Source organism: Vulpes vulpes, chromosome 2, assembly GCF_048418805.1.
Source record: "Vulpes vulpes isolate BD-2025 chromosome 2, VulVul3, whole genome shotgun sequence".
Lineage (NCBI taxonomy): Eukaryota > Metazoa > Chordata > Mammalia > Carnivora > Canidae > Vulpes > Vulpes vulpes.
Window position 1 is genome coordinate 25,937,417 of NC_132781.1, and position 18,150 is coordinate 25,955,566.

The window sequence follows — 18,150 nt, forward strand, 5'->3', positions numbered from 1 at the left end:
TGAGCCACCCAGGCATCCCATATTTATCTTTTTATTTATTTGAGAGAGAGACAGAGAGGGAGAGAGAGCATGCACACGGAGAGGGGCAGAGGGAGAAAATCCTCAAGCAGATACCTTTATGAGCTCAACATGGGGCTCAATCTCATGACCCTGAGAACACGACCTGAGCTAAAACCAGGAGTCCAATGCTCAACCGACTGAGCCACTCAGGTGCCCCTCCTTGCTTAAATTTGGACAACAGTAATAGCTGTTATTGATTAATTATTTACTATGTGCCAGGCACAGGACTGGGCTTTTTACACACAAGCATCCTGTATGCTCCTCTGGGCAACTTGAAGACTGACTCACCAACATAGTCGATGATTTAATTGCTTGCTGGAAGGATATTCGGTGGTCCTCCCTGATGACTCTGTGGCATGCCTCCCTGGTGGTCCCAATTCTTTATTCATGCTCTTTTCCCTTCTATGTGCCTGGTGCTGGAGATAGAGCAGTGAATTACACAGACACAGACAGCCCTGCCCTCCTGGAGTTTAAACTCTAGTGGAGGAGACAGATGAGTCAGCAAACGATTTCCAGATTTGTTAAGAGCCAAATGGTGTTTGGGGAGGTCTGGGACACCTGGGTGGCTCAGCGTCTGGTTGAGCGTCTGCCTTTGGCTCAAGGAGTGATCCTGGGATCCGGGATTGAGCCCCACATTGGGCTCCTTGCATGGAGCCTCCTTCTCCCTCTGCCTGATCTCTCTCTCTCTCCTTCTGTGTCTCATGAATAAATAAATAAAATATTTAAAGAAAAGTTTGGGGAGGTCTAAGAAGCCTTTAGAGGGAGCCCATAACCCAGCCTGGTAGGGTCAGAGCCTTGAAGAATGGATAGGCAGTGAGGAGGAAGAATTATCCAGACAGAAGAGACAGCATTTGCAACAGTTTGGAGCCTGGAGGTTGCTCAAGGCAGTAGATAAGTATGGCTGGGAGTCAAGCAGGGCAACGTGGAGAGAGGAGGCTGGAGACTTAAGCCAAAGCAGATCGTGCAAGAGCTGGAAAGCCTCCAGTAAGAGAGCCCCTGAAAAAGTCTGTAAACAAGTTCAGATTTGCTTTTGAGAATGATCCCTGAGCCTCAGTTTCCTTATCTATATAATGGGGATAATAAAGCACAAGAGAGACACCTGGAGAATTAAAGGAGATAATGTATGCAAACAGTGCCTGGTACATAGGCTGTTTTTCAGTTAAGAGTCCCTTCCGTGGCAAAGCCTTGGGCACAGCTCGGTGTTGACCGTAATCACATTCTGTTACACAGTAACGACTTATTTACTTAGGCAGCTACCTCCCAAACTGGGAAAACAAATGGCTGAGGGAAAAAACTACTTCCTTATCCTTTGTGGTTTTCCTGTTCTCAGCGCAAAGCCCAGCACATACCGGGCACTTGGTCAGTGCGGCCCAGGGAGTGAACAGTGAAGAAGGGGGGACATCAAAGGGAAAGTCGGGGGTCAGGACGTACCACGTTCCACCGCAAGAACCCGCGCTCCTTTCCTGCGAGAGAGCGCAGGACGCCGGCGCAGGAATGGCTCCTAGGTCCCCAGCGCAGATCACCGGCCAGGACCTTTCTCTAAGGAACCCCAGTGCGAAGATGGTCGCTTTCTAAGGTCAAATGATTAGAGAATAATTAAAGTGTGGAGAACTGCACTCCCAGCACCGATGTTAGACTGCCCCCACCGCGCCAGGCCTGCGTTGGGGTTTCGACTCTGGGCGCCGCGTTTTCCGGAGCCGCTTGGATCTTTGTGGAAGTGCTGGGGGCATGTCTACACGGAGGGTTAGCACGGGCGTGCATCCTGACCCCGAAGTTTGCAAACTTTCCCAGTCTGGATGACAGTGACCCGTCCCCCCAGGGAGCGCAAGCGGGCAAGAACAGCTGGAACAGGTCCCTTCGGGAGGGAAGGGATTCGTCGAAAGCTACCCAGGCGATCTCAGGGAAGGCGAGTCCCGGAGATCTGGGGGCGGGGGGCGCGGGAGAGGACGTGGACAGGGAGAGCGACCGACGTCTGAGGAGCCTGGGGTGGAGCGGGGCTCGGCCGGGAGGGGGGAAGGGCGGAGCGAGCGCGCGGGAGGCGGACTCTCGGCGCGGCCTCCCGAAAACAACAGGCCGCCCCGGGCGAGGACGGGGTTAAGGGGGCGGGCCCAGGGGAAGCCACGTGCCGGGGCGAGAGGCGATTGGCTCGGCCCGGGTTGTTTGTGAGCGCCCATTGGCGCCGCCGGGGCGCCGCGGCAAGCCGATTGGCCGGGGCGGGGAGGACCGCCCGGGCCGGGGCGGGGAGGAGGCGGCGGGTCCCGTGTGCGGGCCGGGCCGGGCTGGGCCGAGCCGAGCCGAGCCAAGCGGCCGCGCCGCTCGCGGGGGGGACCGGACCCCGAGCCGGAGCCCGAGCCGGAGCCCGAGCCGCGGCCGCCGCCGCCGCCGCCGCCGCCATGCGCTGGGTCCGCGCGCTGCTGAAGAATGCGTCCCTCGCAGGGGCGCCCAAGTACATCGAGCACTTCAGCAAGTTCTCCCCGTCCCCGCTGTCCATAAAGCAGTTTCTGGACTTCGGTAGGGAGTGGGCGGGGGGTGGGGTGGGGTGGCGGCTGGACTTGGGGGCCAGCGGGGCGCAGGGGGGCGGTGAGTGAGGGAGACCCTGGTCTTGAAGGATCAACGCGGAGAAGAGAGGCCCTGCGTGACTGGGAAGGGTTGCTGGGAGGGGTCCAGGCAGGGAAGGGTTAAGGCGTGGGGTGGGGCAGGGGCCGGCCCTGAAAGGGTTAAGGTACCCTGGGGGAGAACTCTCTACCCGGCTGTCAGTGGGAAGTGGGGGCACTGAGAAGGAGGGGTCCCAGTGTCTTGCTGGACTGTGCAGAGGTCTTGCAGAGTAAGGGACACCCAGGCAAGGTGGTGATGTTAGGGCCAGAAGGGAGTGGGGTATATCCAGACAAAAATGGTTAATGGTGGTTGTCCTAGTGACTCAAAGAGTCTGGAGATGGAGAGGAAATGGGGTGGGGATGCTGGTGGGAGTAACAAGGCAAGATTAGTAGATGCAGACATCTGGAAGGAGATATGGGCTGGGCTGGGCACCCCGGGGTCAGGTGGGGACCCCGCTCTTTCAGAAAATGTCAGCAGGAAGGAGGTCGATGATCAGTATACCTCGACCCACTGAAGGAGCTGGCCCCAGCTGGCCCAGTAGGCAAGGACACTTGAAGAGCAAATCTGTTTGGGCCTGGCTTCCTGTCCCCAACTGGGCGCAGGCCTGGAGCACCATGAGGTGGAGTCAGGAGGCTGGCAGCCTTGGCTGCCCCTAGCTTCCTGGGCCAGGATCACCCACCAGCAACGCTCTGGGGGTGCCTCTGGAGCAGAAGCAAGGCTGTGCCAATGTAGCCACTGAAACAGGCATTGTGTGGGCCCTGTCTGTCTACGCGGTATTTCCACGGTGCCAGCTGGGGATTAGGAGGGGGTGCCCAGGTCTCTTAGGAGTTGAAGAGACAGTGCCTGGCTCAAGTTACAGCTGCGTCACTGATGGGAGGGGGTGGGGAAGTGACAGTAGGACAGAGGGCCCCTGTTCCCCAGGACTTGTCTGCCTGTCCCCCTGCCCTACTTGAGCTATTCCAGAGTAGGAAAGCCCCCAGGGCCCATTCCTAGCCACCAGTAGCTGTCCGGTTTAAACTGGACCCTGCTTATATAAATGGGCCAGGTGGGGTTCACGGTAGAGTTTGGTCCACTTGTAGTGCCTTGGGGGAAAGAGATCTTCAGAAGGGTAGTCACATGCCCTAGGTGGCAGGCTCAGAAGCAGAACTTAGACTAGCATCTAGGTCTTCTGACTGTAGGCCATGGCCTCAGTCTACCACCCCATCTTCATCTTGAAGCCAGACCAAGGACCAAGGTACTTGGGTTCTCATTCTTGGGCCCTGTGTGACTCACACATGAGCATTAACGTAAGGACAACTCTACAGTGGTCATCAAGACCAGCCTGGGTGAAGATGGACTGGGCCAGAAATGGCACTGGGCCCCTGTAGCTGCTGTGGTCGAGACATAGCATCCCTTAGCCAGGCCCAGACCTGGGAAAGGATGGTTTTCCCAGGCTCCTCTGACCACCCGGATCCACCTCTCCCCTTCCACTCCACAAAGCAAGTATTTGCTAAGAGAGACAGAAAGTGAAGAAGTGAGGTAACTGAGGCCAGAGGTGGTTCCAGGTAGGCCTGGAAGTGGCCCTGTCCCCTGCAGTTGAAGGCCAGCAGGGGGTAGGGGAGGGGACACAAGGCCAGGCCTGGTTAGGCAGGGTGGTGTGGAGGTGGGAGCACTGCAGGGGATTAGGAGAGCTGCCTGGCTCTGTGCCCTGATCACTTCTCTGAACCCTTAGGAAATGAAAGATTTAATTGTCCTGATCCCTGAGATGACCTCTGGCTCCAGTGGTTTGCAGCTCTGTTGGCTCACTTCTCTCTCTCCCTCCAGGGTCCAGCAATGCCTGTGAGAAAACCTCATTCACCTTCCTCAGGCAGGAGCTGCCTGTGCGCCTGGCCAACATCATGAAGGAGATCAACCTGCTTCCCGACCGAGTGCTGAGCACACCCTCGGTGCAGCTGGTCCAAAGCTGGTGAGACCCCTGGCCAGGTCCCTGCACTTCCTTTCATTCCACTGCTAGATGCCGCTAGGCTCCCAGAATCTCTGTGCTCCTGGCAGCCTTGAGGGAGATGGGCACAGAGGGGAGGCACAGGGGCTCTAAAAGGCTGAAGAGTTGCCCAAGGTCAAGTGGAATGCTAAACCAGAGCAGGGACTGAGATAAAGTTCCTAGCCTCCATGCCTGTGGGCTAGCCCTATACTTACCAGTCTTCTTTCTCCAGAAACCCAGGATCCCAACCAAAACAAGGCAACATTGTAGACAAACAGAAACAGGGAGAAATGAATTTTCAAATTATATGATCCAAGCTACCAGTCATGTTGGAAAACAGACACAAAGATGGCACAGTACCTGCCCCCGAGAACTTTGGAGGGGCAAAGACCAAAAATCACAGCAGTAGCAGCAGAAAATCCTCTGTAAAGGTCACTCTAGAACTCTGTCCCAGGTTAGGTAACTAGATGACATTAACCAACGGCTGGTCACATGAAGAACAAAGAGGAGTTTGCTGTGTGACTGGCATGCAAATGGTTAATCTGGTTGGCCTTTGGTGGCACCTGTGCAGAAACCCTTTGCTAGTTCTTCTGGCAATGGTGTGGTATAGCTATGGTTCCCTATGGATTCAGGAGCAGGGGCCTACACCTGCCATGAGCCCAGCTCCACGCTGGGAACAGTAAAGCAGTAGCAGTGGCTACCCTCGGGGAGCCTGTGATCTTGTGGGGAGCAGAAGGGTGGGTAAACGGAGAGCCCAGGATGGTGGATTGTGGTAGGAGCAGTCAGCTGCTAAAGAGCTACTTTTACTTAAGAGTCAAACTAGTATTTAAAAGTAACAAAATTGGGGTTCTTTTCCTCCTCATTGTGGAAGTGTAACATGTCCTCTTTGATACTTGGAAAACATAGAAAAACAGAAGAGAATGCCAACCACTGCCTTCCACCCCATAACCAAACACTTAGAGTTTGGTAAGATTTTATTGGTGCCCTTCCAGTGTTGTTTCTATGCATGAATATGCATATGCAGGACTTACTCGGACTTAATGAGACACGGTAAGAAAAGTGTTTTGTGCGGGAGGCCAGGTACATAGTAGGCACACAGTGAATGTTAGTTGAATCTGAGAGTTGTAGGGAAGTTGAAATGGATGCATGCAGGAGGTGGTATGTCTCTGGGCCTTACAGGGTGCCTGAGTGAGCCTAGACCTAGAAGGAAGGGATGGGCATTCCAGGCCTTGGAACTGCTTGTGCCAGGGTGTGGAGGCAGGTCAGGGCCCAGTGAGGGCCTCCACAACATCACTCTGTGCCTGTAGCGATTTCGGTGCGAGCTGTGAACGGGCAGGGCCTGGCATTCCTGTAGCTCAACCAGGTCACCCCCCGCTGGGCCCTGGCCCTCAGAGGTCCAGGACATCTGAGCCAACCAGCATTTCCCACTGCAGGGTGGTAGGGAAGTCACGGGGAGGAGACAGAAGGTGCCATCTGTTTGCCCACTCCTCCTCCAGCTCTGCTTGGCTGACTGGCCTGGCTGCCTCTCCAGCAGGCCCCTGACTCCAGGACAGGCCCTCTCAGGCCCCTCCCTGGACGCTGTGTTCCTAGGAGAGCCAGGGGATGTGTGTTGGGGTGTGGGGGATCAGGGAGCTGCCTAACTGCCCATGAACCCCCAGGCCCCTGCAGAGGCCATTCCTGGAAATCAGTTATATGTGTGTGGGATTGTGCTGGTCATTATTTCCAAGCTTCGAGGGAGGAAATGTCCAGCAACAGCAGGATGGAGTGAAGTTACACAAGAGAAAACACTTCCCAGTGGATTCAGCTTAGTGGAGAACAGGCCGTGGAATTGCTGGAGTGTCCTGATGCACTGACCAAAGCCTGCTGAAGTTGTTTCCAGAGAATGGGCATCGTGGGCTGCAGCAAGAGAGTGAGGTCTGAGAGGAGGAGGGACTTTCTGATGGGGACAAGGTGGCCGCCTGTGAGAGAGTGCAGACCTCTTCCAGGAGAGCCCATTGCCAGCTTGGATGTAGAGGTGGTACAGGTGGGTAGGGTTTGCACGAGAGGAGGGGGGACACCGCACCAAGGAGCCCGGCAAGAGGGCCACTACCCTCAGAGTCTGATGAGTAAGTAGCAAATGCTCCCCTTTGGAAAATGGAAAAGTCTGGTACAAATGCTATTTGCAGTAGTAGCGATAAGATGTGCTGATGGCTAATGGAGTTTTTCCTCAGCTGCAGAGAGGCTCTAGGCAAGACTCACTGTGGACAAGTTGAGCATTCCTGGTTTTAAGTAAGCCTGATAAATTTTTTCAACCAGACAGACCTGGTGTGGAGGGAGCCTGTTTTGGAAGTGACTGGAAGATAGTAGGAAGCCCTGGCCATTGGTGGCAGTGTCCACACGCTTGACTTTGAGGCTCAACTTTGCTGCTTGCTGGACACTTAATCCTTAGCAAACCCTCTGGCCTCCCTGAGCCTTGGCTTCCTCACCTGTAAAATGGGGCTCCATTCTGTTTCTAAGGGCAAACACCACAGTTAGTGCATGGAACTGTCAATACAAGCGGATGGCAGTGCCTCCAGGCCACAGATCTGTGACTGTGGCCAAGGTTCTCTTAGACAATGTGGTCATCACAGCGATGGCAATGGAGAAAGCAAACAGACCTGGAGGGCCTGCCATCCTCCAGGAACTCTTCTTGCCATGTCCCTGTATTAAATCAATTGCTGTCCCGACAGCCTTCTGACGTAAGCCTTGTCATTACCTCCATTTCATAGATGAACAGACTGAGGTTCAGAGAAGTTAGAATATGTGTCTGAGATCACTCAGGCAGCAGGTGGGCAAGCTGGGACTCCAGCCTAGGCTGTGTGATCTGATGGCTGCGTTTGTGAGGGGAGAGGAGTAGTGCTGTGTTCTGGGGCAGTGACCTGGATCAGAGGTTGCCAGGCTCCCCCAGCAAGTGCTCAAGACAGTAGGGTTCACCTTACTGGAACGTGCTTGCCGGCTAGGGATGCTGGAGCATAGAGCAGGGTAAACAGCCAGCCTGAGGAGGGCCTGGAGCCGGTAGGAGCGTGTTTCCAGAAAGCGTGTGTGGGGAGGTGTTAAGTGAGAGCTGCAGAGTAGAATCAGATGACAGTGAGTCACTCCTCTCACTAAGAGCCTTTCAGGGGTTGTAGGGAAAGGGGCAGGAGGCAGTATAGCTAGCACTTCCTGTTGGTGAGGAGTGTGGACCCCAAATGCAGCCTGTGGGGGACCCACATCCCCACCCTGTGGGAACCATAGACTTTGAAGAGAACCACCACCATGGTAGAGGCTCTAGGCACCCAGGGCTCGAGCCACACCAGGCACAGGACCAGGGCTGGAGTCAAATCTTCACCAAACCCCTTGGCCTCTCCTTCCATAATCAGCGTTGACACTGAGGATGTGCTTTGAACCCCATTTTAGAGCCAGAGACCTGAGCAGTTCAGTGGCCTCTTGGCCACAGGACCCAAGTCTGCCTGGCTCAGAGCCTGCACTCAGCACCCCTCCAAAGAGCAGCTTCCAGGTGCAGGACAGATCTGTCACCTCCCCTCAGATGGCCATTGCCTTGTTCATACTCTTTATTCCCAATAGCTGTGGACAGTAGTGCAAGGTACACACACACACAGACACACACACACTACCAAGCACACACCCCCTTCACCTCTCTACACTTTCCACCCCCTGCCTCCCAAATCCAGGGCTCTGGGCAGACTAGAAAGCCCTAGAAGGCAGGAGTCCTGTGTGGTCTGATTTGCTGCTGAGGTCAGCAGGCCCAGGCATTCCCGAGGGCAGCCTATGCCGGGGGCAGTTGGGCCCCCACTGCCTGCTGGGCCTGCTCTGTCCGGCCGAGGGGGGAAGTAAACCCCACATCTCTCACTGCACTGCCATTTCAGGCCTCCCAAGTCCAAGCCCAGTTCTTTTTCTGTCCCTTGCTGCAGTGGGCAGCCGACGAGCCAATGTCACTCCTTCCCCAGTATCTCTCCCTTTAGGACCAGATTTTGCCTGCAGATAACATCAGGGGTGCCAAGCCTCCGCAGGCTTCAGGCCAGGGTCAGCGTCCTCTGGGAAGATCCTTCCTGTCTTCTCTCCCTCCCAAGAGCAGAGCTGGGACCACTCTCCAGAAGGAATGGCCTGAGGGACACAGGCAGGGGTTCTAAACTAACCCTGCTTCATAGTCCAGGAGACCAGGGCCTGAGGCTGGCTGCTCTCCCCATACCCATGGACCTGTTGCCAGTCCATCTTGGCACCCTACTCTACTTCACTGGCCGTGTGACCAGGCCCCACTGCTGTTCCCTAGGGTCCATTAGGCAGCCTTGGAGTGGTGGTGCCATAGCTACAGCACTGGCCTTACCCCTGCGTTGGAACTCTGCCCACCCCTTCACCTCCTGGCCCAGCAGGCAGGGCCTCCTAGCTCCTACCCCTTCCTTCCCTGCCTCCCCCTCCACCCCCACCCCCCATCTTTGGAAGGGGTTCTGGGCCCCACTCTCCATTTGGCTTCTTCCCCTTGCTCTATCTTCCCCAGCCTTACACACTTGCAGGTTTTCTCCCCAAACCCCCTCTCCTTCCCAGAATCATGGGCCTAAAGCTTAATCCTGGGCGTGGGTGTGGTGGGCAGGGATTTGGAGGCGCACGGCCTGTGGGCGAGAAGCCCAGCTCTGTACAGTAACTGCCTTATCTGTAGAATGGGCCAGCAGGAACACCCACCTCACTGGGTATTAGGGGAGCAGGCAAGCACAGAGCTGAGCCCTGTCCAAGGCTGGCGACAGCCATCACATTGGGCGCAGCACCGTTAGGACCAGTGTAGATGGTGAGTGAGCAGTTGGCCATGTGATGTGGACTGGGAGTCAGATAGACATGGGTTTGAATACCGGCGCAGCCCTTTACTGTGTGGCCTGGGCCATGTCACCTGCTTTCTCTGGGCTGGTTTCCTTGTCTACACAAAAGGGAAATACTGCAGGCTCCTCAAGCCTGCTGGGGGATGGGAGACCCTGTGTAGACCCTGGGCACAGGCAGGCACTAGCAGTCACTCCCTAAGAGTGACTTAAGCCTGACTGTTATTCCTCTCCAGGGATCCTGAGTCAAGGCCTTTGGAGTGCTTCTCTGATTATCTGCTGGGGCTACAGGGATGGGGTGGGGGGGGGGGGTGGGAAGCTGGTCTCTTCGGCTAAGTGGGGAGGGCTGGCAGGGAGCACCAGGCCTGGGACACCCCATTCCTGCCATCCAGAGCATGGTGGCTGTCCAGAGCTTGATTAAAACGAGACTCAGAACCAATGCTCAGTACGACCAGAGGAGGGAGGGTGTCAGATGTCTCATGGGGGCTCAGAGGATGCGCTCAACTGGGACCGATGTTCAAACCACCATTCATAACAAGGACATACGTCTAGAGAGTGCGCACTGCATGCTGGGCAATGTGCTAATTATCACCTTTGACCCTCACTGAAGGGCAGTGATAGTGGTAGGTACGAAACCCTCTACTTTCCTGAGGAGGAAACTCAGGCCCAGAGAGGCTCCATGACCTACCCAGGCCACACAGCCCCTGAGTGGGACTCAGCAGAACCAGCACCCCAGCCAGCACTCCCACCCTCTCCTCTAATGTCCGAAGCGAGAGAGGGAAGAGCAGCGGTTCGTGGGGGAGGTATTTTGGGCAGAGGGACCCTGAGGGACATGGAGATGAGCATTCTGAGCAGACCCAGTGCTTCGTGGCAGCAGGAGTGCTGGAGGATTGAGTCTTCAGTACTCCCCCTCCCAGCCACATGTAGGACTGCTCTGGGCTTCCCTTGAGGGGCCTGTAATATGGGGCTAATCGCTGTCCTTCTTACCTGTCAAGGTCAAAGCACCTTGACACAGGGATGCTCCTGCCCTGGAGGGGCCTTTTCTAAAGAGACTGTTAGGCCACAGAGCCCTCTGCCCCAGGGCTCTTGGCACCCCCTCCTTCCTGCTGGCTTGAAGTGTTTCTACCAGAGACAGGCTCAGCTTTTTGGCCTTCCCCAGGAGAACAACCTGTGGACCTGGGCATGTTAGCAGGGAAACCGTGGGGGTCCTGGCTTATAGGGACAGGGGGACAGTGGCTCTAAGTTGGTACTGTCTTGCTGCCACAGGTGAGCCTGACCCCCTTGGACAGGCTGGCCCCCCTGCTGCCCCAAGTTTAGAGTTTCCCAGCACCACTCCACTGGTTACCCAGGTTCTGGGGAAATCAGCCTGCCAACCAGGCCTGCAGGTGGGGCATGCAGAGGAGGGCCACACACTCCTGCTGGGCCTTGGAGTGGCAGGAGCTGTCCTGGTTCTCCGTGGGCTCCAGCCCCACCCGTGGAGAGATGGGCATGTCTGCCCCAGTCCTGTGTCCTTCCCACCTGCCATTTAAAATCCAGTTCCCTGGGCAGATTGCACAGCCCCTGGTACCCAGCCCAGAGTGTCAGGCTACTGAGCCCCTCATCTGTGACAGGCCCTAGGCCAGCCACTCTGCCAGCCGTGCCCCATGGGATGCAACAGTAACCTTACAGGACAAATATTAGGATCTGTTTCCATGAAGGGGTTCATGGAGGTTAAGTGACTTGCCCCAGCTTCTCCTACTGTGAACTCTTGGTCAGTAATCCACGAGCCCCTGGGGATGGGATAATCTCCAGTGCCCTCCTAAGGCTGCTATTTTTAGATTCCAAAGCAAAGGTGCCATGAGGGGGACCAGCAAATGAGCGATGTTCTTACATAACTCACTGTGTTGTCAGGGAGACTTGCATACAGATGAAATGAATTGAGAAAAAGTGTGGCGTAGCCTGTCAAGCAGGGCAGCTCTGTGTGCTGCTGCCCAGGGTAGGGGCAGGGCAGGTGCGGGGGTGGCTGAGTCAGGTGGGAAGAGGGCCGAGCTTGGCCTGGAGCTGAGGTGATGTCCCCTTCTCCCCTGCGCACAGGTATGTCCAGAGTCTCCTGGACATCATGGAGTTCCTGGACAAGGACCCCGAGGACCATCGTACCCTGAGCCAGTGAGTGAGGGCCCCAGTTGGGGGCAGAAGGGCAGGTGCAGACAAGGGGCACTGGGTCACAGCCCAGAGGCAGAAATGCCAGGAAGATGAAAGAAATGGTCCCTAGCCTCAAGGATATCTAGTCTGAGGAGGAAGTTAGCCCTTGGCCTTGATGTCCCTGAGTCTGATTGAGAGTTCCAAGCTCCTGCTCCTGCAGAGCTCCCAGCTGTTGGGTTGGCAGTGGGAGACTCAGGGTGGGCTCTGGAAACAGTGGGGAGCGCACTTGTGTCCGTCAGATTGGGAAGGGTGGAGTGAATGAATACCCGTGGAGGAGGTCAGAAGTGGGGATGCATCTGAGGGCGCCCCACCTGGGCCCAACAGCTGCCATGTCCTGCAGGTTCACTGATGCCCTGGTCACCATCCGGAACCGCCACAATGACGTGGTGCCCACCATGGCACAGGGCGTGCTGGAGTACAAGGACACCTATGGCGACGACCCAGTCTCCAATCAGAACATCCAGTACTTTCTGGACCGCTTCTACCTCAGCCGCATTTCCATCCGCATGCTCATCAACCAGCACAGTGAGCGGGGCTGAGGGGGCTCCGGACCTGAAAGGGCATCCCTGGTTCCACGGGGGGAGGAAGCAGGCAGCAGGGTTGAGGTGTATTGGTGTAAACGCTTACAGAATGCGACATTCTGTCGCCTCTTACCAAGTGTTCAATGTGGTATTCGTCAGAACTCTGTTGTATTCAGAAATAGTTTGTTGTTTTGAGTTTCCTCATCCGGAGTATTCACTGTGATTGTTGAGAAATTACAACCAATTGAAAATTATACAAGTTCCTCATGCTCACATAATTTCAGAGGCAGGATGGTAAAATTATTTTTAAATGGTGGAGCAAAAGGAAGTAGAAATGGAATGTGGGCTGTGTGGGGGACGAGGCCCTCTGAGAGGAACACTTCAGGTCTGCAAACAGCCCAGACATGGCCCGAGTCTGGGATGGAGGGGCCCTAGTGGTGGGAAGAGAGGTGGAGTTGGAGAGCTCTGAGGGCAGGGGATGAGCCCCACCAACAGCACCCTTCCTTCCCCCCACAGCCCTGATTTTTGACGGCAGCACCAACCCAGCCCACCCCAAACACATCGGCAGCATTGACCCCAATTGCAATGTCTCTGAGGTGGTGAAAGGTAAGCCGTCCCCACCATGCTGGCCCACGGATGAGCTCCAGAGACTTCCTCCAAGCTGCCTGGCCAGAGGATGAGCCATTCCCCACTCGTCCACTTGGGTTTAATATTGGTGATGCCCCGTGCCAGTACCAAGAGGACTGCTGCTGGGTGGACAGCCCCATTCCCTAAATGTCCTTCTCTTTTCTCAGATGCTTATGATATGGCCAAGCTCCTGTGTGACAAGTATTACATGGCCTCTCCTGACTTGGAGATCCAGGAGATCAATAGTAAGTGAGCAAGGCTGTGTGTGTGTGTGTGTGTGTGTGTGTGTGTGTGTGTGTGTGTCTGTCTGTCTGTCTAAGGGGCTTCAGAGAGGAAGGTGAGATGAGGAGTCAGGAAAAGGATTGGATGGGACAGAAGCAGAGCTATTATTGACTTATTATTAGCAGTATTATTACTAACTTATTTGCTAAGTATTTATTAAGCAGTAAACACACAAGGGAAGGTTCCTATTCTCATGGAGGTTACATTCCTGATGCCAGGGAGGTTGGGGAATGCTTCAGTTAGCCAGTGAACAAATAATAAACAAATTGATTTCAGAAGGTGACAAGTGACAGGGAGGAAACAAGACAAGGTCACATGACAGGGATGGGGCATGTATTCGATAGGGTTTATTATATTATTATATATATTATTAATTATTTATTAATATTAATGATTATAATTATTATAATATTTATTGATTATTATATATTATTATTTATATTTGTTTGGCTGCCTTTTCAGAATCCAGATAACAGTGGCTTAATGAAAAGAGAAGCCTCCCTCTTTCCAGCCCCTAGGGTGGAATAGTCAAAGCTGGCTACCCACCCTCCTGTCTCAGATACAGCTGGAGAAGGGGAAGAAGATGTAGAAGGCAGGGCCCAGGGGTGGGACAGTCACTCCCCTGTCACCTGGCCATGCCTAGCTGCCAGGGAGGCTGGGCATTCAGTCTCTAGCTGGGCGGCCACGTGCCTGTTGGAAGTTTGGGGAAGGGGGTATCTATTACAAAAGAGGAGGGGAAGAATGGATAGGAGAGGATGGCTGCGGCGGTCCTACTTTGGGTGGGCTGGGTGGTCAGGGACCAGCAGGACCTGGTGAGGGGTCTGGGAGATGGGTGGGGAGGGGTTGGAGACAGGGGCCGAGGCATGCAGGGCCCATGGGCCACAGACAGGAGCTGGGATTTTGTGTGCAGCAGGAAGCCCATTGAAGGATTCTAAGCCCAGTGATGCCAGGGTCTGACTTACGTTCTAAAAATATTTAGAGGAAAAAAAAGAAAATAAAAAAATAAAAAATAAAAATATTTAGAGGTTGGAGGGGGTGGGCGAGACCTCAGGAAGGCCAGTTAGGAGATTACTGGAGGAATCCAGGGGAGGGGCAGTCAGCAGTGATGGAAAGAAGGGGGTAGATTTGATAAATATCTTGGAGGTAGAGAGGTCAGGACCTACTGATAAGCCAGGGGCATAGGGGAGAGGAGGATCAGGAATCTGAAAGTTTCTTTACCCTTCCCTTCCCCCTACCTGCTGCTCTGCTATCCCCAGCCTGTGCGCCAGAAACCTGAGGTGATTCATGCCTGGAAGTCACAATGCCCACGTCCTTAAGGCCCAGTTCAAGTCCATGTCCTCCAAAAAGCCTTCCCAGATTTCCCAGAAAACACAGTTGAGCACCCAGCTTCCTGGGGTGTGCCTCTGTAATGCACTGTCTAAATTACTTGGGGGCAGAGACAGGCCACTTTACCTCAGTATCCCTAGGGTCAAGCGTGGAGCCTGGCATGCGCTCTGGGTACAACACGCAACATAAAAGTCAGTTGTGCATTTGTCTAGACACTAATTTCTGAGAGGGTAGGGCGGAATTTTAGTCCTCTTCATGCACCACTCCCAGTATAGGCCCTGAGATTCCTTCACTCATTAATCCGTTGCAGTTATTGAGCTCCCGCTACAAAGCCCTGTGCTAGGCAACAGGAAATGACATGCAGGCCCTAACACCAAGAAGCTCTCCAGGCTAGAGTGATCCTTGAGAGGCAGAGTGCTGGTGTCGGGATCATGTGCAGCACCCCTCCCCTCTCCCCACTGTCTTAAAAAGCTCTCCAGGGGATTCTGGTGTCCAGGTGAATGCTAGTAGGCTGCATATAGGCTGGATAGGTGCCTTTTGAATGGATGAAGGGGCTAGGTAAACAGTGGATGGATGGAAGGCTGGATCTGTACTCTGTGAATCAATGGGTCGATGGGAAGGATAGATGTTTGAACAGATACATAGTTGAGGGACAGTTGGATGGTTGAATGGACCCTGGATGGGTAGATAGAAGACTTAGTGGATGTTGAATGGATATAGTGGTTGGATGGATGGATGAACGGATGGATGGACGGACATTGTATAATGGATGGATACTGTATGGATAGATGGTTGAACGGACACTGAATGCATGGATAGCTAGATGAACAAATGCCAGATGAATGGCCCAGCAGATGGTTGGAGGATAAATGGGTGGTTGAGTGCTAGGTGCTAGGTGCTGAGTCAATGAATGCTGAATGGTGACCTCTTGACAACTTCCTAATCCTTGGTCTTGACTTCCACAGCAGCATCCAACTCCAAACAGCCAATTCACATGGTCTATGTCCCCTCTCACCTCTACCACATGCTTTTTGAACTCTTCAAGGTAAGGGGAATGGTTCTCGGCGGTGTTGGGGGGTGGTTAGGGCCAGGCTACCCTCACTCGTCTCTTCTGCCTTTCCCTCCACAGAATGCCATGCGCGCAACTGTGGAAAGCCACGAGTCCAGCCTTGTCCTCCCACCTATCAAGGTCATGGTGGCCTTGGGTGAGGAAGATCTGTCCATCAAAGTATGTCACCCTTTGATTCAGGAGCCAGAGAGCAGTGGGGTGGGGACTTGCCAGGAGATGGGCTCAGAGAAGACCCTGGGGTGTCAGAGGGTAGGGGGCATGAGCACTGAGGCCATGTCTGTCTCTCACAGATGAGTGACCGAGGTGGGGGAGTCCCCCTGAGGAAGATTGAGCGACTCTTCAGCTACATGTACTCCACAGCACCCACCCCCCAGCCAGGCACTGGAGGGACCCCACTGGTGAGATGGCTTTCCTCCAGTGCCCCCCACCTCCTATAGGATGCATGTCTTCTCAGCTCTTCATATCAAACCGTCACCGCCCTCCCCTCTCACCTCCTCACCTTCCATGGTCTTCGTTCTTGTGTGACCGTATGTGGTGTCCAATCACCTATTCTGGTCCAGGCCCCTTGCATCTGCCACCCCCACACACACACCTGTGGGTCTGTCACCTTTCCTCAGCTCTCTCTCTCCCCCTAGTGCCTACAGATGCCACTCATGAGCACCTCTCTCATTCCCAGCAGAGCAGGTGGGGCCGGGCTTGGGAACTTGAGACCCATAAGCCCCAGGACCCTTCCAGACCCACTGGCTCCCAGGGCTGAGCTCCTATGCCATCCCCGCTTCCTGCCACCCCCCAGCTGAGACTGTTCAGCCTTTCTGGCTCCATCTGACTGGTTTCCCTCACCCCTGGAAGATTCTAGAACTCCCCTGGTCGGACCCCAGCTCAGCACACTGGTCCCTTTGCTTTAGAAGGCTCAGCACCAGCCTCCTCATGACGCTCCCTTCCTGCCCCCTCCCGCACCCTGTAGGCTGGCTTTGGGTATGGGCTCCCCATTTCCCGCCTCTATGCCAAGTACTTCCAGGGAGACCTGCAGCTCTTCTCCATGGAGGGCTTTGGGACCGACGCCGTCATCTATCTCAAGGTGAGTGTCCTGGTGCAGGGCCTGGCTTGCAGGAGGTGCTGGCAGGTTAGTCTGCTGTTAGGTTTCTTCTCCAGCCCTCCACTCCTCTCCTGACTCCAGACGGAGAATCAGAGCAAAGCTACTGTTCCCCAACCTGTAGACATTTCCCAACTTGGCAGGCAGTTTAAGGAAGTCTGTGGCCCATGGCTGAGCCCCCTGTTCTGGGGGCCTTGGACTCCTTAGACCCAGAAGGAGGGGGGATGCCATAGAGAACCTATCATTCAGCTCAGGGCGAGACTGAGGCCCCAACTTGGTGACCCTGTTCAAGGTCACGGCCCACCTTCCATCTAACTCCCTGACCTCGTGAGTGGGTAGCTTTCCTGAAGGTGCAGGAGCAAGACACGGAAAGGACGGGTCCCCCCATGGGTCCTTCTGGGCCGGGGCTGGTTGTCTCAGCCAGTGGCTGGCACCAAGCTGGGCTGACTGGTCAGATACCACCACAACTCACCCTGGGCAAAGGTTTGACCAAGAAGTGGGTAAGGCCCTGGGCAGCAGGACAGGCTGACCCTGGTGCTCTCTAGGCCCTGTCCACGGATTCAGTGGAACGCCTGCCCGTCTACAACAAGTCAGCCTGGCGCCACTACCAGACCATCCAGGAGGCCGGTGACTGGTGTGTGCCCAGCACAGAGCCGAAGAACACGTCCACGTACCGCATCAGCTAGGGGCCGCCCCAGCCCCCTGCACTGGAGAGGATGGACTGTTGCCTCTGGAACCGGCCACCATGGTGACCCTCCCCGCCCCCCCAGGTGGGGGGAGGGCTCTCCTTGATGACCAGCTTCTGTCTCTGTGGAAAGCGCTGCGGTAACCAGTCTGTGGCGGCCCCTAAGTGCCAATCTCTGTCTCCATGGAGACCCCTAGGTGGTCTCCCTGGTGTTCAGTCTCTGTGGGCGAGGCCTACAGATGGGGGGACGTCTCCAACCCGATGGGGTATCCCAGACCTGTGTTTCCATGGCAGTCCTCCTCCTGAGACCAGAGCTGCCACTTTTCTGCCAGGGGTCCTGGGTCTCCTTCCCGGCCCTCCACAGCCTGGGCCTTCCAAGTGGACACCCTGCTGGCCTTACCCCCTGCCCCAGCCCGTGCAGGCACCCCAGACCTGGTCCAGCATCAGCGTTAGGAAGGGGCTGGCTATTCCTGGGTAGAGAAAGGGGCTGCACCCTTGGGCCCCTGGGTGCGTACCTGGTCCTGCAGCTTCTCCCTCCACCCAAAGCTTGAAGGTCAAGGTTAGGAGGAGCCCATTCTCACCCCAATCTCTTAAAGTGGAGGAACCTGGGAGGACCCAGAGACCAGCTGTCTCCCAAGCCGTTCCCTGGCACGTCCTCACATGCACAATGCCCACCTGCCCGCCCCACACCAACACAGTCCCACCTGGGCTCCAGACCCCCACCCCCACCGTGCCTGCACATGCACGTGCTTGGGGTGGCTTTCTCCTGGAATGCTCTGTGTACATAGCTAGTTTTATAGCCCCAAAGGCCCCCACCCTTCCCCTCGGTACACAGGGGTTAAAGTTGTGTGCCCCTCCACGTGGCTGTGATGATGACCATGACATCCACAGTAAAGAGGAGATTGAATGAGACTGTGGCCTGGCTGCT

General features: G+C 55.3%; 1 protein-coding gene across 15 annotated transcripts; it reads left to right on the forward strand.

The window, feature by feature from the left end:
- The first annotated feature begins 1,322 nt into the window (after positions 1 to 1,322).
- PDK2 (pyruvate dehydrogenase kinase 2) lies at positions 1,323 to 18,134 on the forward strand. Of its 15 annotated transcripts, none has more exons than XM_072747457.1 (12): positions 2,793 to 2,904; positions 3,834 to 3,889; positions 4,459 to 4,600; positions 11,512 to 11,583; positions 11,960 to 12,144; positions 12,657 to 12,746; positions 12,935 to 13,012; positions 15,341 to 15,420; positions 15,505 to 15,603; positions 15,735 to 15,842; positions 16,409 to 16,522; positions 17,083 to 18,134. In XM_072747457.1, exons 3-12 carry the CDS (start codon positions 4,533 to 4,535, stop codon positions 17,221 to 17,223), a joined length of 1,035 nt encoding a protein of 344 aa, XP_072603558.1. In that variant the 5' UTR covers positions 2,793 to 2,904; positions 3,834 to 3,889; positions 4,459 to 4,532; the 3' UTR covers positions 17,224 to 18,134. The 15 variants fall into 15 exon arrangements, with proteins under 15 accessions (XP_072603555.1, XP_072603556.1, XP_072603561.1 ...); XM_072747456.1 differs by having other exon boundaries at positions 2,813 to 2,884; XM_072747452.1 differs by having other exon boundaries at positions 2,826 to 2,904; positions 12,636 to 12,746.
- The last annotated feature ends 16 nt before the right edge of the window (positions 18,135 to 18,150 follow it).